This window comes from Pseudorca crassidens, chromosome 2 (genome assembly GCF_039906515.1).
Source record: "Pseudorca crassidens isolate mPseCra1 chromosome 2, mPseCra1.hap1, whole genome shotgun sequence".
In the NCBI taxonomy this organism is placed as follows: Eukaryota; Metazoa; Chordata; class Mammalia; order Artiodactyla; family Delphinidae; genus Pseudorca; species Pseudorca crassidens.
Genome location: NC_090297.1, coordinates 123534755 through 123559887, shown reverse-complemented (window position 1 = coordinate 123559887; position 25133 = coordinate 123534755). Strand labels below are relative to the sequence as shown.

Below are 25133 nucleotides of genomic sequence, written 5' to 3'. Positions count from 1 at the left end.
TCCATTTGCAACATTAGATTAATGGTGTTTACTTAGTACAGAGACAACATTTTTGCCCCACAATATAAACAACGATAAGCACTTAAAAATATATTTGTAATAGAGAATCTGATGTTTGCTGACAACTTTCAAGCTGTTCCAATCCCCTTTCCGCCGAGGGGAAGCTGATAAGAAAACCCAGGTGATCCCTCCTTTGGGGCAGATGGGAAGCTAAAACCAAGCCCTGGCCCGAAGCACAGATGGGAGCTCTGACCTCAGGCCCCATCATCTAATCAAAATAAAAGCAAAGCCAGACTTATTTCCCTGTTCTTTCAAGCCACTTTTGGACCAGCTTGAGAAGCCTGCCCTGCCCTTCCCAGAAAGCCTTATTACATGACTAACGAATCTCTTCATACCTTCTTGGTACACATGTGGCATCATCAATTCTTATATCTGAACCGAATATGGGGTGTGGGGCTGTTGGTGTCCATCTCACCTCTGTGGAGTGATCACAGCAATATTTATTCTTGAATTGATGGCAGCAGATATCATTCTGTTATGATTTCACTCCCAATTTAAAGTAAATAAATTTAATGATATAAATGGATAAAATGTTCACCCACTATTGTAAAGTCGCCATAATAAGGACTTTTATTAAGGCCTATATGTAAACTTATTTCAGAGGGAGGAAGTGGGAAAACCCATCTGTGGATGTGTAAGTTCTTACAGAACTCTTGGGGGGAATTCCCTGGTGGTCCAGTGGTTAGGACTTGGCACTTTTGGTGGCGTGGGACTGGGTTCGATCCCTGGTTGGGGAACTAATGTTCCGCGAGCCGCGTGGCCAAAAAACAAACAAAAAAAACCTCTTGGCTTCATTCAGATATACTTTCTAATGGATCTTATTTATCTTACACTTCAAAAATTCTCCCCCTAGTAAGGTAAGTTTTTTACAAGATATCTACAATTTTTCCTGGGAAACCACCGGTGTGGCTCTGTGGTCTGCAATGCTAGCAGCCAGAGAGCTACCTGAAATAACAAGGAATAATGAAATAACAACCTTGGGCAAAAACCTGTTGTTGCTTCAGCTGCTACTACTGTAAATGTACTCTAATAACAGTATCTACCTCATAGGGTTATTATGGAAATGAAATGAGTTAATATTTATAAAGGGCTTATTAGAGTACCTGGCCTATGATAAGCTCCATACATCTATTTGATAAATAAATAAGCAGCTGCAAAAACATTTAGGTGTATTTGTGCAATGCGATGCTTCTGGACTATAAAAAGTATCTATCAAAATAGACAATAGCCTCTTTTCTCTGAAAAACTATTGCATTAGTAAGGAGTCTAAAAATGTCAGTCCCATTTACTTCATGCACATTAGTTATCTCTCCAAATGGACTCTAAGCACCTTGAGGGCAGAGGTCACTCCCACAGTCCTCTACTGTACCTGCCAAGCACTTTCACAGTGTCAGGATCCCCAGGTGTACACAGCAATGCTAGTGGACTGGCTAGCTTTGAGAATGGTGTAAACAGTGCTGAAAGTAGAGGACAGAAAGGCTGTCCATCCCGCCTCCATGAGATCTACTTTTTTTTTGAAATGGAAGGTGTTCTAAAGTAATCTCTAAGGAAATACTGGTCAACAGTTGTTCATGCAGAGTCCAGAGACAGAGGCCAAGTTAACCGGAATCGGAGCAATGGAAACTAAAACACTATGACTTGACTACTGGAAGCAAGAGGCATCGTTACTTTCATTTATTTATACTCTGCCTAGTTATATGAAGGAGTTGATGTGGCTTCCTAAAAATACGTGTAAACATAAATATTAAATAAAACATGGAATCAGGATAATATCCATTAAAAGATCAATGCTGAGGGTAGGGTAACAGAACACATATATGCAGGAGATATGGTCTATATACTGGCTAAAACAAAGCTTTTCCTGGCCACCGTCTCCAGGAAAGATTTCTCACATAGGGCACTCTGAGTAATGCAGGGGACATGTCTTCAAGAACAACTTGGAGCAGTCCAACAGTGAGTTTTATAAAGTAGGCTCTCCTGACACCCCTAAAAAAAATGCTGATGACATTACACCACAACAGGATTCAAAGATAGCAACTGTGTAAGGATCCAAAGCATGACTGTCCAAGTACAAAGCTAAACCAAGGACAGGACGGGGAACAGCTACAGAAATAAATGGACTGCATATCACTTGAACAATCCTCTACAAATATCACTTCCCTTAGCTGGGCTCCTGATAAAAGTTGTTCGGCGAAACATTTCCTGTTATATTCTTTGCCCGTGTGGGTCTGTGCTGATTATCAAAGGTAGATCCACATTCTTGACAGATCAAAGATCAAAGAAAGCAGGTGGACTGTAAAAACTGAGGTGCCAAATCAAACCTCTCACCTAGATCTGTGGCCATCTCGCTCATGGGTGGGAGGTGAGTCATGGGAATGCCCCGGGCAAGCAAAGCAGCACTTCTCTTAGAGAATGACTTTGGGATTGCTCCAGTATAAAGTGCAAATGATTGGTCACACTGCCAACTCCAGACCATAAAGCATAAGCAATATGATTTTAGTCCAGAAACTTCCCACAGTTACTTGCTAACAGTCACCCTACACAGCCAGGAGCTACACAATTTGCAGGGTCCAAGATAGGGGTGGGAGAGGGCTTGGTACTTGGATCAGGAGGGTAAGAGGACACTGCTGAGTTGCCCACCAAACTCACCAGGGTGCTGCCAGCCCAGGGGGAAGGGAATGGTCACCGTGCTGCTCCACCCAAGAATACCCCAAGGCACCTGGGGCTGGAGAGCAAAAACCCATCCCTGGGAGGCAAGGAGGCTGCAGGAGGCAAGCTTCCATGTGAGCTCAGGCTCTGAGCCCCACGCACACCCCACTGCCTCATCAGACTTCACTTACAAAGTACACATTCAAAGATAAAATTATTAAGACTTTCAAGACGGTGGCCTCCGAGCAGTAAACGACAAGCTGGTTATAAGGTCCTTTGAGTGTGAGGTCCTGCGCGACCGTGCTGATTGCCTGCGTATGAAGCTGGCTCCAACAGCCATAAAAAGATCTGCAGAACGTTCTCACAGTGTCTGATTTTGAGTGATAAACCCCATCAACAAACCTATCAACTGAATGAGTTAAAAAAGACATCCCTCTATCACACTTACAACTCTCTACCATATCAAACATAGTACACATTGGTTTAAAGTTACCACTATCACCACCACCTAGAAAACGACATATCTAGAGTTTGTGCGCTAGTTACAAAATGAAACTATCTATTATGACTATGGTAGACTGATAACAGACTCCTTACCAAAATTCCTTAAGGCAATCCATGTACATTTATTGTAAAAGTTGGATAGTATCTTTTTCATTTGAAAGTCACTATTAATACATCTGCCCATAATACTACAATTAAGCAATATACTCTTATGCTTATATTCCAGGCTTTTGACATTATGGAAACAAGAATAATTTGATCATACCAACAGGTTTTAAAACGTTTCAGGTAAATGACACGCACTTTAAAATAGTTCTAATGGAGGGGAATGTGGGCAGCAGGAGGGAAATTAATTAAGAATTTACTGCAATAGGGCTTCCCTGGTGGCGCAGTGGTTGAGAGTTCGCCTGCCGATGCAGGGGACACGGGTTCGTGCCCCGGTCTGGGAAGATCCCACATGCCACGGAGCAGCTAGGCCTGTGAGCCATGGCCGCTGAGCCTGCGCGTCCAGAGCCTGCGCTCCGCAACGGGAAAGGCCATAACAGTGAAAGGCCCGCGTACAGCAAAAAAAAAAAAAAAAAAAATTACCGCAATAGTTCTGGGATAGAGCAGTGGTGACCTGGACCGGAGGAGAGAAGATGGAAAGAGAAATGGACAACCAACCGGATTTCTTGCTGATAGCTTAATATGGGAATGAAGAAAAAGAATACACCAAGAATAACTCCTGAGTTTCTGGCCTGAGCAACTGAATAAGTAAAGTGCTTACAGAGCTAGAGATTTAACTGGGGAGAAGGAATAGAAATCAACCTGCACTTTTGGAAATGTTAAGTTTGCGATGCCTATGAGACCTCCAGATGGAGTCAAGTAGGGAACTGGATACGCAGGTCTGAAACTCAGAGGTCTGGGCTGTGCATAACTTTCTGAAGTTACCAGCATGCAGGTGGTACAGCACTGAAAACCACAGAAGAAAATGCCATCACCTCAGAAAATAATGTAGTGAAACATGAGGGTCAGGCCTAAGTCTGGAGTAACACCAGATCCTGTAAGGGCAGGTGTGGAGAGAAGAAAGACCCTGACAAAGGTGGATGAAAGGGAGCAGATTGGGAGAGGGGAAGAAAACTAGAGAATGGGGTGTCAGGAAAGAAAAGAGAAGAGGAATGGCAGGGGGTCTCAGACGATGACTACAGAAAAGGATCTAGAGAGTCTGGCAACTTGGGGTGCACTGGTGACCCTGACGTGAGAAGTTTCAGCGGTGTGGAGGGGGCAGCCTGTGAGAACGGGTGGGAAGGGCAGAGATGTGCACAAAGACAGGAGTACAGACAACTTTTCAGAAATGTAGCTAAGGAGACTGTGAGACCAAGAAAGGACTTGTAAAGATTAGAAATTGTAGAGCTTGTTTGTATTGTACTAAGAATGATCCAAAGAGACGCAATGACTAAAGCAACAGATTCTTGAGGAGATGAAAAGAGATGATAGGGCTGGGGGTTGGCCAGCTGATTACAATGGAGGGACAGAAGGGCAAGGGAAGTAGGAGTATTTGAAAGGGAGTGATTACAACAATGGACCATGGACTCCAAGCTGGAGACAGAGAGAGGAGCAGAAGGGAAGTGACTAATGTAAATAAGAGAGTTGGAAAGAATCATACGTCTTAATCAGTTCCAGAAAGTGCTGCAGTGAGACTGTAAGAAGGAGGTCGCACTTGAAGAGTAGGATGAGATTTTGGAGTTGGTGCATTTTCTGCTGATGACGAGGCTCAGAGAAGACCAAAGGGTAAGAGGGATGGCCACGGTAGAAGATGTTCTCAGGAGTAAGAAACAACTCCTCAAGAGACAGCGTGCATCCAGGGACCTCCCACAGGTGACTGTGGTCAACGGGGATATGAAGAATGAAAGGGTAAATCCAGATACTCTCCGAGAGTAAGGGACAAACAAGTTCTCTGGCTGCATTCCCCAGGTATACAGCTGCGTAGTGGGCTCCCTGGGGCTTCTTAGGGTGTCATGGCAATGCTTGTGGGAAGGCAGCACCTACTGAGAATTCCAGAGCTCAATTTCCACAGTTGTATATGGTAAAGTATACCTTAGAGTTTTAGACAGTTTTATTTAAAAGTTCAAAAAGCTCTCTTATTTCAAAACTTTCAACTAACAAACTTTAATAAAGTACTATAGCAACACTCTGCCCACCCCCAACAAATATATTCAACAAACACTTACTGGGTTCCCACTATGTCCCAGGCACTTTCTGGGCCTTAGTGGAGATTTATACTCTAGTGGAAGAACCGAGAAAGAAGAAACATACAGTGAAGAAATAATGTATTTTCAGCTATAAACAGCAGGGAGAATACAAACTACAGCAATGGAGACCAGCAAATAATGGGGTTAGCGGTTGTATGCTCATTTTATTTTGTGCCATTGCACTGGTAATTGACGTGAGTGTTCACTGTGTTTGTGTTCACTTTTGTGTACTCTGACTCCTAAGTCTAACGTTCTTCCCATTCAACATTAGTATATTATATACCTTGAAATCTGGTATAGAACCGATTACTTAAAGAAAAAAAAAAAGGTCTACAAATTTTGCAAGAACTATCAACACTCAATAGATGATGTTAGTCATCTGTAGAGAGAATCCACTCTATACGACAGGCTCTCTGTCTAGGAAAACTCTCAAGATGCAGGAAACTATCAAGGTTTCCAATGAAGGTTTCTAGGCTGTCTCCTCATGTCTAAAGTGTCATTGTCAGTATGCGACAGCACTCTCCAGTGAAGAGGACGACTTAACCAATCCAATGTATCTGCCAGTTATATGCCTACCATGGAGAGAGGGGTGTTTCAGGCTATCATGGCTTAACGATCATAGCCATCATGGTCATTCAACAGACATCCATTGAGTTGATCCCATAATCCCTGGGCAATCTTGTGAGGACAGTCTGTCTTTGGACAGGGAGAAAAATACATTAACAACTCAATGCACTTAAACATTCTAGCACCCCAGCATTTATAATGCTCACTGAAAATCAATAAGCTGACATGATGTTCTTACTAGATACAATGCTCTTGAGAGATTGGTTAGACAGTTTCCCCCCGAGCCATATCACTGTCAAATCCAATGTCTGAACTATAAAACTGACATCTGACTGCTCCCTGCATCTTGAGATTCCAAGTCCCAGAAGGACCTACCTCCTTATTTTCACTCAATCTCTGCTCTAATGTTTATAGTTCCTACATGGGGCTCAATTCAACAGTTCACCTAACATCTACTAAACACTTACTACGTTCCAGGTAGTGTGCTAAGTCTTGGAGACCTAAAGATGAATAAGGCACGGTTCTGCATTTAGAGAAACAATCATATAAAAAGATAATTTCAGATGAAGTGACAGAGCAGAAGCTTAGAGGCAGGGCACTTGGCCTTGCCTCAGAATATCTGCCGCACGAGCTTGCACTTGAGATAGGAAGGCTAAATAGGGGTAGCCGAGTAAATAAATAGGGAGAAGGGTAATCAGGAGGGAGAGTGAACATACCACACAGAAAATCAAGGAGACAAAATAGCGAACCATGCAGAAATGTTGCAAACAATCAATAAAGAAGGGAATGGCAGGTGACAGGGCAGAACACATGAAGCAAGCTAAGGACCTGAGCTTACCCTGGAGACTATGGGGAGGGATGGAGGGTCTTAGCAGAGGGTAGCACAATTAAGGCTGCCCACGAGAGATCCCTCTGGCAACAACTGGGAGGGTGGACCTGAGCGGAACTTGACTTGCATTAGGGAGACCGGTTAGGAGGCTCTCGCAGTCATCTGGACTTAGAAAGATTGGCACTTGACCAAGTGCAATGGAAAACAAGGGGTGGATTCAGAAATAGAAGGTAAACACTGTCAGGGCCCTGATTAAACCCATGGAGGTGGGGTGAGGGAAAGGAAGGATTCTAAGATGATGTCCAAGTTCTTGTCTGAGAGAGAGGCAAATGGGACAGTGGGAAACAACAAGAATAATGGCCACTGGAGTGAAGTAGAGGCAGAGTTTGGAAAGGAGAGATACGTGGAGTGGAGTTTTGAACATACAAAGTTTGAGGTGCCTCTAGACATTCAAATGGATATGGGCAGTGGGTAAGAGTCTGCAGTTCAGACCACAGGAGATATATTTGGGAGTCACCATTTATTTAACAAATCTTTATCGAATGCCTTACCTGCCAGATATGAACTGCAGTAAAAAGAACAAAATTGGATGAGGTCACCAAAGATGAGCACGTGATAAGACTAGCAGATGGCTGAGAGCAGAACCTTAAAATCAATGTTGGGGCACAGGCAGAGGGAGGACGCTTGGAGCAGACAGGGAAGAGGGATGAGAATCACAAGTAATGTCACAAAGACAAAGGAAATAAGATCAAGGTGGTCAAAAATGTCCAGGAAGCAAAATAGTCCAGGATGAAAAGACCTGAAATACTGATACGTCAGTTGGTTTGGCAACCTCAGGGGACCTTTATCGAAGTGTCAACTAGGTGAGAGGAGGCAGAAGTCAGATCACACTGACCTGAGGTGTGAACAGGAAGTGCTAAACTAGAGCGAGGGAGAGAACTGTTTACAATCAAGGGAAATCAACAATTTGAGATCTCCACTTATGGCTTAGCTTTTATAATTCATTACTGGTGTGGCGGTTAATTTTATGTGTCAACTTGGCTGGGCCACCAGCTGGACCAATAATCTTTGTTGAAAGACTACTGTGGATGTTTCTATGAAGGTGTGTTTTGGGATGAGATTACCATTGAATTTGGCAGGCTCTGAGCAAAGCAGATTATCCTCCCTAGTGTTAGGTGAGCCTCATCCAATCAGCTGAAGGTCTTAAGAAAACAAAGACTGACCTCTATGAGAAAGAATTCTACCAGCAGACTGCCTTTAGACTCCAACTATCCTACTTCCTTAAATTTCCACCCGGCCAGCCTACCCTGCAGATTTTAGACTTGCCAAGCCTCCACCGTTGTGTGAGTCATTTCCTTAAAATATCTATCTATCTATCTATCTATCCATCCATCCATCCATCCATCCATCCATCCATTTATCCTGCTGGTTCTGGTCCTGTGGAGAATTCTGACTAATACAGATTTTGGTACCAAGAATGGTTCTGGAAGAAGAGAATCTTAAGGATGAGTTTTCTGAATTGGTTCTGGGGCTTCTGGAACTGGCTCTCCACTCTGATGAGACTTAAAGACACTAATGACTATTTCCAGTAGTAAAGAGAGCACTGATAGCCCATGACACAATGTGGTCACAGAGATATGCAAAGCATCACCAGTGAATACTCCTAATCAAACACTTACAAAAGACAAGGTTCTGGATGACCAAGTATATAACACCTTTGAACATTTTTGTCAAACGAATGAGGATAATGATATTGGTTAATTTTTCCTAAAGTCACTAGACAAAGTGGGGAAAGGATGAGCTCAAGGATTCAAATTCCCAGCTCAAGTGTTCATAAATGACCAGAAAACTTCTATGTCTACCCTGAAAGGGACCCTTATCTCCTACAGCCACAGGGCTGAGACTGCTAAAAATCAAATCCAGAATTTCATCCTGAGATTGGCTGAATTACAAAGCAATTTGAATTCCCAACTTCACAGGTGTCTACTGTTAAAGTGAGGGCACTGACTGAGAAGGAGTGGGGACCCTATTGGGAAGACCCTGATAAAGCTGGGGACATTGAACCCCGAAATATCAGAGTCTTCTCTGCCAGAAGAAGCAGACCCCAGCCTGAGATTAATCCTGCTTTGCTGGAGGAAACCTTAATGGCCTCCCCTGAGGCAGCTGCCTTGAAAGACACTGCTGATTGTCTCGACCACCCATCCCACTCTTTGATTCTAGACTTATCACCAGACTCAAGTCATAGAAGGCCCCTACAGGTACAAAGTGTGACCCATGAGGAGATGCACTACACTCCAAAACAACTACTTGATTTTTCTAACTCACACAGACAGAAATCAGGGAATATGTGTGGAATGGATACTAAGCATGTGGGATAATGGTGGAAGGAACAGAAAGTTGAATCGGGCCAAATAGATCGATAAGAGCCCATTAAATAGATATTCTGCATTTAATGCCGCAACTCAGGGCCTTAGAAAGAGCTCTGTTTGTTTTGGTTCCTCGGCTACAACGTGGACCCAAAGTGGCCCACAGTAAATGAACTTGGAATGCCAGACCTGCCTTGGCTTAATGTAGAGGAAAGGATTTTTTTTTTAATTAATTACTTTATTTATTTATTTTGGCTGCATTGGGTCTTTGTTGCCGCATGCAAGCTTTCTCTAGTTGTGGCGAGCGGGGGCTACTCTTCATTGCACTGCGTGGGCTTCTCATTGCGCTGGCTTCTCTTGTTGTGCAGCACGGGCTCTAGGCATGCAGGTGTCAGTAGTTGTGGCACGTGGCATCAGTAGTTGTGGCAAACGGGCTCAGTAGTTGTGGTGCACGGGCTTAGTTGCTCCATGGCATGAGGGATCTTCCCGGACCAGGGCTCGAACCCGTGTCCCCTGCACTGGCAGGCGAATTCCCAACTACTGCGCCACCAGGGAAGTCCCTAGGGGAAGGGATTTAATGAAAGTTCAGGAAGATTGGAAAGTTAGAGTGGATCTGTCATTTAAGACACAATCATCCACCCTGGGAAGGTCCAGAAGACATGCCTTTCAGCGTAACTATGAGAAATAAATTTGTGACAGGAGCCCCAGCATCTTTGAAGAGCCCCGGGACCACTCTTCTCTGTAAGCCAGAACTGACAGAGGGAATTGTTAACACTGATGTGATGCTTCCTAAATGCAATGGAAGGAACTGGATCCTGGAGTGTCCGGGGAAGTGGCAGCACTCAGCTGTCAAAGGCAAGGCAGGTATAGTTACCATAATGAACAGCAGAGGGAAAGCAGCCAACCAGAGTAGTCTGACTCACAGGGACACACAACGCTGGTTAGGTGATCACAGTGCTCCTGGAAGTGATACAGACGGGCAGCCAACTAAATTCCTACTTGAGCTATATAAGCAGAAAAGTTCTAGGTCACGGGAACAAAAGTCTAACTTGAATCATAAAAACAAAAAGTCACGTCTCCTCCATCAATTCCCAGACTTGCGCCAGTTTACAGATCTAGAACCCCTTGAATAAAGAGGAGGCCGAGTCCAAGGTAGCATAAACTAAGAAAGGAGATTAAAGGCGATTAAGTGGCAAGCCATTAGCTTTATGTATTAGATGTGTTTCAGAAGGTAGACTTTTTCAGATTTCAGAAAATTAATACAATGCATACACTATATATTATATAAACAGCCCCAACCGGGTATAGGGCAGCATCCCATAAACAAACACATAAGTATTTCTGTATTGAAACATATAATTGGTCTTACCAAGTGGATCACGATTGAAAATAGTCTCTCATTAGTTCAGGTCAAATTTTGCAGCCAAAAGAGTTTGTATTGGGACTTCCCTGGTGACACGGTGGTTAAGAATCCGCCTGCCAATGCAGGGGACACGGGTTCGTAGCCCTGGTCCGGGAAGATCCCACATGCCACGGAGCAACTAAGCCCACTCGCCACAACTAGAAAAAGTCTGCACGCAGCAACGAAGGCCCAACGCAGCCAAAAATAAATAAATTTAAAAAAAAAAGAGTTTGTATCAAACTTAGGAAAAATCTTTCAGTTTCAGAGCTTTTGGGATTTTGGAATTGCTGGTAAGAGAATGTGGACCTATAATTTGAAATGAGAATGAGAAATTGCCCCTCAGCATTTTCTGTTCTGAAATCCATATACAAATCAGCATCACCTCTGCTTATTATTGAAATATTTTCTAATCTCTCTAGTGTATAAAGTTCAGCAAGCCTTACTGGGGTTCTTCTATACTTGCAGTCACTGGGGTGGGGGGGAGGGAGGAATTAAATTCCAAACAGCTGAAAGTGATCAAGACTTAAAGTTCCCTACTAGTTAAGAGACAAGGGCTGGAACTTCTGCTCAAGGTAGGCAGCAGGGCTACAGAACCTCTTCCAATGGGGTGGAGGGGCCAGGGAAAGGCGGCCAGTGAGAAGCCTCTGGTTTGAACACCCTGAGCCTGTCTGGACATCCTGTAGGGCAAGCCTGCCAGGAGTCTAACTGCAGAAGGATCTGCACAGCCTCCAGGGAGAACTCAGCCCAAGTGAAGAGGGAAGGTTCAGCGGCTTGTCAACATGTAGTGCCTCCTGATGAAGGGCAAGGAACCTTGCTGAGCCTCATGGTGTCAGACACTTGGATAAATGGATTCATGCTGTGTCCTCGCCAGAGGGAGCAGTATCAGAGTGAGAAACTACAAGAACCACACCCTTAACAATCCCTGAGGAGCAGTCAGAGCACGATTTTGCATCATTAGTGAGGAGGGCTTCACTGCGCAGCTTCATCCCTCTAGGGTGGAGCCAGCAGCATCAAGGCATGGGGTTCTCAGCACAAACTTGACCACAGAGACGAGGACATTGGTGGATGCCCTGGGACAGTTAAAAGACTCTTTGCAAACATTTAAGACATCCTGGAAGCCTCCGAAAAAGTGGTTAGAAACTTTGAAGAAGAAATTCTATAATAATGCAGAGTGGTTGCAAATATATGCTTTGGAGTTTTGAGTCCCAACTCTACCATATATTAGCTGTGTGATTTTGCACAAGTTACACAACCTGTCTGATTCTTAGTTTCCTCATCTGTAAAATTAATAAAAATAATGATTATCACACAGAGTTGTAAGGAGATGAGATAATGGATATAAATTGATTAGCAAAGGCCTGGCACATGGTACACACTCAATAAATGAGGGCAGAACAAAAGAAATAACATGAACCTAGTTTTATATCCAAACTTCTAAGTTATACCTGGCTGAAAAGAAAAAGATATATATATAGATAAATATATATATAAAATCTGTATCTATATCTAGACAGATAGATAGATAAAATGTGAGTTAATTAATTCAAAACTTCTCCCTAACTACTCACTTTCTCTCTGCCCTTCTTACCATTTAGGAGATTTCAAATATTTGCATTTTAACACATTTTTCTCTTAGGAAGCTGAGTCCTTTGCTTATGTTTCCTAGCAACACCCTTCAGAGGAAGGTAAATAGCAATTATGACCTGGATGTGAGTAACTGTAGGAAACTGTCTGGCACAGGGTCATATAAGTTCTTACTGAAGCTTAGTCTACAATATAGCACCTTCATCTTTTAAAGTGTTATCTGGAAGAAGCACAGGATTACGTTAAACTTACATAACTGCACACTGGGTTCTTTAACGTTTGGAGAGAAAAGAAGACATTTCTGAATTCTGATAAAAGCATTTTTAAAATGGTTTTAAATTGCACATAACGAACTCCCCAGATGCCAAAGTAGAATATCAGAGTCTCAGTATAGAAAATGTTCATTGCAAATTCACTGACATTTGCTCAGCTGGTTACAAGTTACAGCACAGTACTAACAAACTCAAGTCAGGGATTTCATTCTAAGGGGCAATCTTATCTATAATAATAAATAACTCAGGCTCAACAAAGACATACTGCCTCTCTAACGCCAATTAGTTAAACCTAAGAACTGGGTACAACACATCACAGTTGTTAGAAAACTATTCAAGCCACAGGCCCTGAGAGTAGATCAAAGGTATTACAAAGGATCACAATTTCTAAAGAGACTTTGAGTTTGGAAGGGGGAAAAAAAAAAGAATAAATCACTGAAGAAGAATTTATCAATGAAATTATCCTTTTCATAAAGGCCTAATGGGACCAAGGGAAAATTATAAGTGAAAAAAAAAATTACAGCAGTCCACATGCATTCAAAAAGATAACAAATAAATAAAGAGGTTTAAGGGCAAAGATATAAAGGTCCCAGGAGACAATTGCAATTTCTCAATTCAGGCGCTACAAATGGTCACAAAGCCAACTGACCTCTGCCTTCTTAGCAGCCAAAATTCCAATGACTTTGGTCGAGACTCTAGGGCATTGCTAATGTCAAGCGCTTGGCAAAGAGTGGAAAAGGAAGAAAGGACTATCACTCAAGATATATGAAGCCTTCATATCTCACCAGCCTTAGGGATGGTGACCCAGAGCCATCTGATACTTGAGACCTCAGGCAATGCTTTTAGTTCTTCTAATAATTAAATTTCCTTTGATGGAGGCTAAAGACCAAACTAACCTATAATGAATTCCATGTCAAAGCAAACCATTTATTCTCTTTTTTAAAATGACTCCAATGGTCTTAGCAAGATTAAAATCTTTGCAAGGTTTAGGTACACGTGAGATGCATGTCCTACACAGAGAATCCAAATTCTCAGATAAAGATACAATTCAATAAAAACACAACTGGGCTCCAGTTAAAAGATTCTAATCATCCAGGAGAAATGTGATTGTGGCTGCACTAAATCAGCCTCAGTGGCGATAGAAAGGAATGTGAGAAATATTTAGCAGGTAGACCAGCATTAACTAGGTGGAGGGGAGGCAGCAATATTTCTGAAAAACTGTGTATATTATGTTTTGGTTTTCGTTTTTTTTTTGCGGTACGCGGGCCTCTCACTGTTGTGGCCTCTCCCGTTAGCGGAGCACAGGCTCCTAACGCGCAGGCTCAGCAGCCATGGCTCACAGGCCCAGTCGTTCCACAGCATGTGGGATCTTCCCGGACCGGGGCACGAACCCGCGTCCCCTGCACGGGCAGGCGGACTGTCAACCACTGCGCCGCCAGGGAAGCCTTATGTTTTTCCCAATTAAATCACATTTTAAACTCAGTAGGAAAGAGCAACCATTAATGAAATCCCACAATGGATCCTTTGTAAGTTAAAAAAACATCTATTTTGTAATGCCAATAGTATTCCCTCTCCCTCTTTTCTTTTTTTTTTACTGCAACCTTTCACGGTAGGTGAATATCTTAAATGTGGTGACTGTCAGGAATTTAAACCGTCCTTTGGTGTTCATTATTTTATTTGAATAGTCTGTCACCTCCCACGAGAATCTAGGCTCCCTGCTGCATCCACAGTACCTAAAACAGTGCCTGGCGCCCAGGAGGTGTTCATTTGGTTGAATAAGTGAATAAAGACTTTGTGAAAACGCAAATTTGCATTTTATATACTTTTCACATATATCTCTCTTTCACTTAATAGTGTCTTTATTTCTTTTTTGGGCAGCTTCTGAGCCTAGTGAATACCCTGGAGTTAGGGTAAAAATGAATGGTAGAATATTTAAAAAAAAAAACAACTAAGTTTTTGTTTTATTATCTCAACTAGTAAATAAGGAGTAAAAGGCTGTGGGAAGTGGTAATTAGATTAGTGGCCTTTCAACTACAGGGGTAGTACTTGAAGTCTACCTTGGTCAACAAGCCTCAAAAAATATAAAAGTTTTATTGATAAAACACTCAGATACTATAACAAACGTGATAAAACAATTTTGGTATATAATAAGTAGTAATTCCAAAACTATAGTGCTTAAAGTGGTTGAAGAATGTTAATTCATTCCATACATTTCTGAAGAAATATGAAATAGTACTCAAAGAGTGATAATTATCAGATAATGTATAAAAATCACACTTGGAAAAAATATTCCTTCTTTCAACAAACATTTCTTGGATACCTACTATGTGCCAGGCTAAAAATACCTACTATGTGCCAGGCTAAATCCTAACTACGTGTGGCAAACTACTAACAAACTGTTATCAAGACACGCCTACGCCTCCTTGCCATTTAATAAATATTTATTAGTATCTATCATATCCACTACGCTAAGCACTAGGGATACTTCTATAAACAGGACCAACACTATCTCTGTCCTGGATTCTAGTGGAGGAGAAAAGAGAAGAACCACCAAACAGTGAGGAATTACAATAAGGACATAAAGGGCCAAGAAATGATAACAGGGGACCCCACTGGATAGGGTGGTTGGAGAAGGCCTCTCTGAGGAAGTGACATTTAAGCTAAGCCCTCACTGATGAAAAGGACACAGCTCTGGGCAGTTTTGGGGAAAGAGCACACCAGGCAGCAGGAAAAGCAAGTGCAAAGGACCTGGGGTGGGAATGAGTGTCTAAGAGCAGAAAGATGGCAGCATGGCTTGAATATAGTGAGCAAGGGGCACAAGTTGAAGTCAGAGAGGCGGGCAGAAACCAGATCACATAGACAACTATAGGCCATGGGGAGAAGTTGGGATGTCATTCAGAGTGCAACGGGAAGCCATTAAGAATTTTAAACGAGAAAGCAACATGATCTGATTTGCAGTTTTATAAAGTCATTCTTGCAGTTCTGTGAAGAACGGACTAAAAAGAGGCAAGAGGAGAAAATGGGGAGACCAGCTGGGGGGCTATCACAGTATCACAGGCAAGAAATGACAGTGATTTCGACTAAAATGCTAGGAGTGGACCACAGATAGAAAAAAAGTGGGTGAGAGAAAAAAAAAAAAAAGAAGTGGTTGATTCCTAGAAGTATTTTGGAGATGGGAGAACTGACTGGATGTGGGGAGTGAAGGATGGGGCATTATCAAGGGCAGATCCTAGGTTTCTGGGTTGAGCAGTTAGATGGATGGTAGCGCCATTTACTGAAATGGGTGATGCAAATTACTGAGATTTATTCTTCATATACTGTGTGTTCATTCCTACCTAAGGGTTACCAAAGACATTCCAGTTGCCACATTCAGTGAATCCTTGAAGTATTCACTCTCTCTTCATCTGACACAGTTAAAACTTCTTCCTTAAAACTTCACTCTCTCTCAGTTTCCAAGACACCACACTCTTCGGGTTCTTCATTTACTCAACGAGCGTCCTTGTCAGGCTCTGTATACCCCAAGACCCTGTCCTTGGCCTTCTGCTATTTCCTTCAATACACTCTTCCTTGCTGACCTCATCCAAGCAATCCATAGCTTTAACTACGACCCGCATAAAGCCTCCCAGCTCTCTATTTCCTACCAGAACTTTCTCCTCACCTCTAAAACTATCTACCCAAATGTCCCATTTCTACTGAGATATATCAGCAGCATCTTAAACTCAACATATCCAAAAGTAACTTCACCATCCTCTTCTTCCAACACTCCTTTCCCCTCATCCATGATCTTCATCTGTGAAAAGCCCTACTTTCCAAAACTATGCCCAGCTTTCCAAGCTCAAAACCTTAGGGTCATCTGACACTCCTCTCTTTCAAGTCCACATCAAATTGATTTCCAAGCCCCACCAAATTCACTTTCTAACAAGCTCACGGATATGACCTCTCTTCATAACCCACTGCTTTAATTTGGGTCTTCAATCCTCCTCCTCTGGATTGTTACAATAACCCTCTGGTTTCTTCAGCCTCACACCATTCTATCTCACACTTCACATCTCGATAAACACAGAAATCCTTCACAGGCTCCCCACAGCCCTTAGGATAAAATTCAGCCTTATGAATGGCAAACAAGGTCCTTTAGGAGTTAGTGCCTCTGGCTGGCTCTCCTGCCTCAATTCCCACCATCTCTCCTATACACGATCCAACTTCTCACGACACTGACCTACCAACAGGTTCATTCATGACTCTGCCTATACTGTTTTCTCCCAACACCTACTTAGCTTAAGCAACCCCTTCTCTAGCAGCCTGAACTTCGGTCTGAGATGATGACTCTCCTTAGTGCTCTCACAGCAAACCATTAATGAAAGACTTCTCATATTGTTTATCACACTTTGTTTCTCCCACTGAACGATAAATTATGTGAGGCCAGGGACTGTCCTTCCTAGAATACTTTTTGTGCTTAATACTTAAAAAATGCTTAGTAAATGTTTGCTGAACAACTGTATGTAGATCAAACTTGAGAAGACTTTCTGTCAAACATGAACTGCTATGTACAGTTATTCATGATAAGAAAAGGTAGCTTGAAAGAAGAAACATTCGATAGTTTTCTAAAATTAACCAATAACATCAGCTGCTGACTTTCACGTATCAGCATTCATCCTTCATTACGGAAGAGCTATATATGTCCAAGGTGTATATAGATGTAATTCTGATGATCTTTTTGTATTAGTATCCATAAATATTCAGTTTTTCAGTTCTGCTACTTTTTAATACCTTGAGTTTAATTAAGATTACTCTGACTGCTCTTGTCCTCAATAAAGACGGGTGTCTGCCTCCTATGCATAATAATTCTGTCTGAACACACAAGATTTCTGATACACCTTAGTTTTAAGCTATTTCCTACTTCTTCACTTAAAACATGAATATTACCACCATCACCACCACCACAAACCCCCCATGCTTTTTAACCCTTTTTTTCCCCCTCAGGAGAGACATTTATACAGAATGGATTGTCTTATATATACAAAGTATATCTTCATCTATCAACCTCCAGAGGGTGGGGGGGACTTTTACGTTTATACTTTACAGCTCCTGGAATCATTCATTAAATGGTATTTTTCCTGGCTCCAAAGATTACATTAAGAACTTTTCCATGAAAGTAATTACTGAGTATACTCATGTTCAGATATTGTCATGCAACTGACATTTCGCAAAACAAAAGAAATGAACAAGGCTCCGTGGTGTTTTAGGAGTTGGCTCTCTTTATAACCATTACTTAACCACATTCTGAGACAGCAACAAGTACTCTGCTTTGAACAACACACACAAAAAAAGTCCTGTGGTAGACACCACTGCAGATGTCCGTAAAACAACTCATCCAATTCAATAAATCCAGCCTGAGGTTTACTTTATGTCTCACTCATGAAATCTGGCAAGGAAAAAAACGTGTTTTTTTTTTTTAAAGAAAAATGAACCTTTTAATGTCCTATGTCTTGTCAAACTACGGTGACTAGGACTGTAATTATTATGGATTGGACCAAACTCTTTTAAGCCAGGTCACTCCAGTGGTATTCCCAGCTCTTTGCATCCTAACACAGAAGTAATGGAAATTTCTTCCTGGTGCTCTGCAGACGACAGAGATGAGACAAATGAGACTCCGGGACCCTTCTATCTCAGAGGCTTAAAAAATGCGCTGGAGAGCACTGGAAATGGAACTAACAAGGTAAAACAAAACAGTCGCTTAAAAGGGAAACAATCAACAAAGGCCCTACAAATGAAAACCCTGCAACCTTCCGCCACCTCCCAAAGGTGGAGAACGCCAGAAGCCCGGGTTCCTGAACCGGAATCCCAAGCGGGCCTGGGCGACCCAGAGTCGCCAGGCGGAGACGGTGGGCGACTCAGCGAGGGCGCAATGCGGCCTCCCGCCGGGCCCGCTCCCCAGACAGCCCCCCAGGAATGAGCAAGGTAGGGAGTTCTCCCCGCCTCCTCCACACGCAGGGATCCAGGAAGAAGAAAGAGGCTCCGCGCCCCTTCAGCCCGTCGCGGGGTCCGCCGGCTCCGTTCCCCGGGCCCCAGGGCGTGCAGGCCGCGCCCCCTCCCCACCTCGGCGCCCCGCGCGCGCAGGGCCCGCCACCTGGCCCCGCCGCCCCCGCCATCCCGGCTTCACTCACAGAGCCCGAGCGCCAGCGCAAACACCGACCACAGCCAGCGCCTGCGGTCTGGGGATGCAATCAGTGCCCCGGCCCCGGCGGGCGCTGCCATCGTCCTCCGGCCGCAGTCGCCGCGGCTCTGGGCCCCGGTCCCCACTGCGGTTAGCTCGGCTCCGGCCCGGGGGCTCCGGACTCGCCGCCGCCCGCGTCTGCTAGCACCTCCACGCCGCAATCCCCGCTCGCGGCCCCAGCCGCTGCCAGCCAGCCCTCCGCCCAGACCTCGGCCTCGCGCCGGCCCCAGCTGTCCGCTCATTGGCCTGCTCCGCGCACTTTGAAGGACTCGATTGGAAGTCACAGACTGTCCATCACTCCCTCTCTGCAGGCGGGGCCCCGCCTTTTCGGTCCCACCCAGGCTCCTTATGCCGGCGCTGGAGGTCCCCGGCTGTCCGAGGCGACCGCCGCCAAGCCCTCTGCCTGCCTGCCTGCCTGCGTGGCTGTCCGCTGGTCTGTCCTGGCCCGCCCGCCCCCCCTGCCAGCGTCTCCTCTGCCTCTTTAAGGGTCCAGTCCTCCAGATCTATGCATTGTCTGTCTTCGCCTGTTTCAGCTTTTCCCGGTTTCTCTGAGCCTTACCTAAAGGAAAAGAAGCAGTTCGTTTACAAAATTAAAAAAACCAACAAACAAAAAACAAAAAACGAGGGCTACGATGGGGAGAGACTTCTGATTCAGTCGTTCAGATAGAACACATCTCTCCCCTTGTCCTGTCTCTAAGGCCTGTCCTTTGCCTGGATCAGATAATTTATGTGTGCATATTGAGAAATCTACTAGCTTAAAAAGAAGTCTCCATCTTGTCTGAATCTCCTCTTAGGAGACCCCTGTTTTGGTTTAAAAAGGGTTGGGAACGGGGAACTCTTTCCTACTACCTGGAGCACAAATGAATGGGGTTTTGTTTGTTTTGCTTTTGTAAACAAAATATCCCTCGATTTGTCAATAAATATTGTCACATTCCCCACCCAGACTCTGAAGTGCCGTTCTGAGCCGGCTCCACTTGGCTACCTTGGCCCAGAACGGTGTCTGCCACTTACTGGTTGCCCAATAAATTCTGGAAAGTGTTTGGAAGAGTCCTTATGAGAACAGCCCACAAGAGGGAGAAACGGAAGGACAGGAGCACAAGAAAAATGAGGGTGAAGGAAAAAAAGGAAAAAATCCAGATGGGAGGCCAATAGTGTGAGAGAAGGAAACAAGTATTAGACAATTAGGATGAGAGTGGGAGAAGAGCATGGTGAGAGCACCCAAATGCAGCCCCTCATTTCAGGGTTTTGTCTCAAGTCAACCTTATGAACACCTTTCCTGATATTTTAGCTATTTTACCCTTATAGTTCAGCAAACTCATAATAATTACTTTAGCACTAGTGAGGGAAAACTAAAAAGAAAAAGAACGATTTCACTCTATTTCTCTCTCAGCAAGATCCTCATGAAGTGTTTCTGGAATGTCATAGGTTGGAAAGAATACAAATGCATTAAGTGAGCAATTACTATGTGCTGTAGAGGTAGAATACCTAGACTTTACTCTCAAGAAGCACAGAGTCTACCAGTCAGTGTAGCAAGCAACTACTGAACTAAATCTTTTTCAATGCTTGAAGAGAAGGTCGAACAAAGGAGAAACCGTAAGGCCAACAGGGACAGTGGTTCTCAAAGACACATGTTATGTTAAAAGCTTCTCCACTGACTGTGATGTACCTCAATACAGCTACCTCCCTCTTCTGAGAACCACTGGCCTGTGTGGTGTCTGGAAAAGATGCACAGAGGATGTAGCATTTGAGGTGGATTTTAAAGGCTGAATAAATTTTCACCAGAGAGAAACAGGAAAAGCAAACTCAGAAACAAGAAAGCAGTATAAAAAAAAAAAAAAAAAAAGAAAGCAGTATCAGGTGCAAGGAATAGTGGGTTAATCCTGTGTGGTTTGGAACTTCAGGGGGAGTGAGTGAAAGAGGGGAAAGAGAGAATGCTGGAAAAGGAGGCTGTGGTAATATTTTGAAGAGCCTGGGGTTGTCTTTATCGTATAGGCAGTGGGGAGTGATGAGAGGGAAGTGACAAGTTCAGATCTGTGTTTTAAAAGGGTGACTCCTGCAACAGACAAGGCAAGAGTGAAGAGAGCATGAGATAAGGTGTTGGCAGTGATGGTGGAGAGGAAGATGAGGACTGCGGAAACATTTCACAAAAGGAATGACAGGACTGGGTATAAATTAGATGGGAAGTCTAATCAAAGACAGATGTGACCTCCAATTTCTATCCAGAGTGGTGAATGATGCTACCAGTTAACTAAGACTAAAAACCCAGGAAGAAAACCTGGTCTGTGAGGAAAGCTAATGAGCTGGGCCTTGAACACAGCTGAAAGAGCTGAGAACACCCAGACAGTCAATCAGAAGGCAGTTAGATATCTAGGTGTGGAGCCCAAGGAAGCAACAGAAGGGCTACCGTGAAACTGGAGCCTGCTGGGGCAGCAAAGTGTTTCCACAATAAACAATATCAGACCATCAGTAGATACTTAATAAATATTTGTTGACTGAATAGAAGAATGAATGTTTATTGAACTAATCTAGAGAAGTTACAAAGAAAAACAAAATCATGTGAGGTTGTTTTAGCCATAGGCCTTGTATTGTAGTTTCTGATTCTTCTGTAGAGATAGTAAATGGAAAACAAACAAACAAACAAAAGCTTTGGATTTCAATCACTATTGTGAGCCTGAAGTTCTCACTCAACAAACCTCCTCTTCAGATACCTCCTTCTTCCTCCTGGAAACTCCTCTTTCCAGCTCAATCAGTCCAGGCATACAGTCAGAATCAACCGAAGACTTTCCATCAGGTGAGAAAAGTCATTTTTAATGGGCTGCCTTGCCTCTAAAAAGAATGGGCTCCTTGGGGAGAATCTTCGTCACAGAGTCAGTAAGAAGGAAAATCATGTGCAGAGTCTTGTCTGATAATAGTTACCTATGTGCAGATCCATTGGCCTCAAAGACTTCTCGCTCCACGCACTGCACAATAAATGCACTAATAAGGAGGGGTTTTGCCTTGGGAACATCTCAGGGTGTTAAGTCTTCTCTTAATAGAGATCAGATAGGGGGCACCCAGGAGCAACTAGTGATGGCAAATATATATGGACAGAACTTTCTAGACCTGGAATTAATGGGAGAAGTAGGAAGAGGGTGTCAGGCACCAAAATTTCCGACATCTCTGTGATTGTAGTAGAATTCTCTTCCACCCGCTGTACTCTCACTGGCATTCTCTCCTTCCTTGTTTTTTAAGATCTGTTGCCAGAAGAAAATGGAATGCTGTGATCTGTGGGTGGTGATAGCAAGCCATTCCAGGATGACTGAGATTTGATGAATATGAGATAGAGTCAAAGGTGAATCCCAGGCCACACCGAGAAAGATTTACCTGGTGCTAAACCAGTTTCATTAACATTTCTACAGAGAGAATGTCTCAATCCAGGAAAGGGGTTGCATTTTTCTAGGAACTTTTTGAAAATCTGAAAATTCGAGTGTCTCTGGGCACCAAGCTGGGGGAACATGGGTAATGGGGTCTTTAGGGTTCATTGTATAGAAGGATATGTCACCAGGCTTCTTCATTTACTGTGGCTGGAATAAAATGTTCTTCAAGCTCCTCTGTCTCCCTGTGCCTTGCTGCCACCTATGTACTACTACTGCCTCACCTATGAGGGGAGAATGTACACTGGAGAGAGAGCACAGGCATTCCTCTCACCAGGATAGAGACATTTCTCACTGTGAGTTGGGCAATTGATATCCTGAGTTTCGTTACCGTCAGTCTTCCTGTATCACGGTTGGGGGGGCAAATATGATACTCTAGTGGCACCTGCAGCATAAAAGACAAACCCTTTCAATCACTAGAGAGAAGTAGGAGTAAGAAAAAAAAAGCCCTAAAATGATAATAACTGTAGTAAATTCAAGTAGGAAAGATGAGCATAGCGACAGACCTCTTGGTAACTGTAGAGTTGGAGGTTTCCAGAAAACTGAAGTGGTTACGTTATTTTACCTAACGAGTTATATTTTGTAGTTTCCTCATTCTTGGGAGAAATAGAAATTTCTTAAGTGTCCAGGGCACATTTTTTTCCAGTTAGGTTCTGATGAATAAACTCTGCTGGCATCTAACGAACATCTTAAAAGGTATTCTTATTCTCCTTGCCTTGGGCCCTAAGGAGGACTGAAGACTCAAGTTAGGGCAGTTTCCAATAAAACAAAAGGTGGGGACTGAACGTTGGAGCTCCAGAACTGCAATTTACTCGTATCAAACCATAAGAAGAAAGTTGACAACTCAGAGTCTGGCCCATAGCGCTTCTAAATGTTTGTTGAACGAATGAGCAATCAAATGAATGAATAAACTGGAGAATGAATGTTATATGACATAAAATAAACAAATAGGCCTGTTCAGGATAGTCACCCTGTCTACTTGTAGTTTCCTATCTGGTTAGTTATTTGCTAAAGTTGCAATTCACAATTAGTGGTTGTCCAAATACCAAAATTTGTATTTTTAAGGGATTTGGAACAAATGGTGGTCATTCAGAAATTATTCACTGAGCACCAGTTTTGCCAGCATAAGCCTCAGTACTGAGTATTTAATAATTCAAAATATAGTAAAGAAGCCATGCGTTAAAGATATTGGGCACCAATTATATAACAATTGGTTGTCAATTATACAGTCGAATTCAGTGTTGCTGTTAGTGTTGATGTCTTGTCCTCTAATAAATAATGATTAGAGGAGACAAGACTGCAACCCAATTATATACCACATAAAATTGGTTTTAATATGTTAAAGGATCTTTTTCTGAGAAGGTCAGAGTTTGGGATTTATGGAAAAGAGAGAGAGACAGATTTTCCAGCTGAAGAAAACAGTTTGAGTAAAAACACAGTGATGGTAATTTGCAAGGCTGGAAAGGTGGTGCTTTGAACACTAGGATGAAAGGTGAAGGCGAGAAACGGACAATTTTACTACTATTGGAAAGAGCAACATCCTGAACGCAGCAAGGGAGAGAATCTGGAATCCGCCTGCCACAGGGATATTGCCACACACTCACTGCAACTTATCAGCCATAAATATAAATGGAATTGTAAATATGCCACTGGTAGTGACACCGTTGTTTTCTTCTCTGTCATTGATTTTCAAAGACCAAGAGAGAAAAGAAAGAAAATCGAAAACACAAGAACGCGAAACAGCTGAAGGATATAAACATATTACACGGATAACCACTTGGGGGCGCGGGACTAAGTAGTTCCTCCTTCTTTTATAATGACGGAAAGCAGTGAGACACGACGGCTCGTTGGTCTAGGGGTATGATTCTCGCTTAGGGTGCGAGAGGTCCCGGGTTCAAATCCCGGACGAGCCCGCCTTTTTTCCTTCTTCAGGAATTAATAATTTCTAAAGAAATTAATTTTAGAATAGATCCATAAATGTAATAAATACACGTTGGTGGAAAATACAAAGTTGAGACTTTTTGAACTTAGAGCACACTTTACGTTCAAATACCATTAAAAGACGTAACATGAAAACGTAGAAAGTTTGCTAACCATGTAATACTTTGAAAATGCTTGTCCCCATTCCCGCCAGTTTCGGAGTCGAGCGCTTGTGTTAGGGACTGAGTTCCAATCTCGATTGCCTACAGGTGCGGTTTAAACTTGCCCAGGCCCGCGCATGTCCGCACGCACAGCGACCGCTGGAGGAGGACAGCGCGCCCCATCACCCTGGTGCCGCTAATCCACGGCGCCCCCTGCTCACGTTTGGAGTGTTCGAGGGGTGCCCAGAAGTCCGCACGAGGCTTGTCTTTTTTCCAAGTACGTGTGTTTTAAAGGGTACAAGCATTTTCATACCTTGCCCTCAGACGTACAAAGACCACATACTGAACGAATTGATCTCATCCAATCCTTTACTTCCTAAAGCGAAGACGATGAAGATTCGAGCTCAAGGGACCGGACTAGTTTCATTTCAGCCTCTAAATGAGCCGTGTGAGAAAAAGAAACTGTTTTTTAAATTTTAGGCGTAGACAGAAAAGGTTCGGGCTCGTCCGGGATTTGAACCCGGGACCTCTCGCACCCGAAGCGAGAATCATACCCCTAGACCAACGAGCCGCTCTCCGCAAAAACGCTCCCAGCGCCTCTCTTCAGCCTTGCCTCGCCTCTGGCCGCACTGCCTGACTGACCCCAGCCGGTGACCCTTCTTTTACTCCCCAGGTCTCTGGTCGAAAACCCTCCTCGCCACCCGAAGGAGCGCCAGGAAGGGACGTGCACTTCGCCCCGCGGGGCCGGTGGTATCACCCAGCGCCCGGGCTCTGCGCCTCGGCCTGCGGCCGTCCGCCCTCGATCCGAGAAGCCGCCTCCCCAGAGCCAGGACGGCCCCTGCAGCGCGGTGGCTGCTGGGCGCTGGGAGCCCGAGCTAGGAGGGCGCGGGCAGGGCCCCTCGGACATACTGGACGCCGCCGGGTGTCCGCCGCCCAGCGTCTCCACGCTGCCAGTTTCGCT

At 43.8% G+C, this 25133-nt stretch overlaps 1 protein-coding gene and 2 non-coding genes across 3 annotated transcripts in view; 1 reads left to right on the top strand and 2 right to left on the bottom strand.

Annotated features, from left to right (window-relative positions):
• The window catches only part of MPZL1 (myelin protein zero like 1), a 61499-nt gene extending 42564 nt beyond the window's left edge, over positions 1-18935 (bottom strand). Inside the window, exon 1 of the mRNA XM_067728537.1 lies at positions 18629-18935. Within this exon, the coding sequence (XP_067584638.1) occupies positions 18629-18920 (292 nt within the window). The 5' untranslated portion in view covers positions 18921-18935. The remainder of the gene's footprint in view (positions 1-18628) is intronic.
• A 4997-nt stretch (positions 18936-23932) lies between these two features.
• Positions 23933-24004, top strand: TRNAP-AGG (transfer RNA proline (anticodon AGG)). The gene has a single exon. It is a non-coding gene; the product is annotated as a tRNA-Pro (tRNA).
• Positions 24005-24671: 667 nt separating this feature from the next.
• Positions 24672-24743, bottom strand: TRNAP-CGG (transfer RNA proline (anticodon CGG)). Its single transcript has one exon. It is a non-coding gene; the product is annotated as a tRNA-Pro (tRNA).
• Positions 24744-25133: the final 390 nt, after the last annotated feature.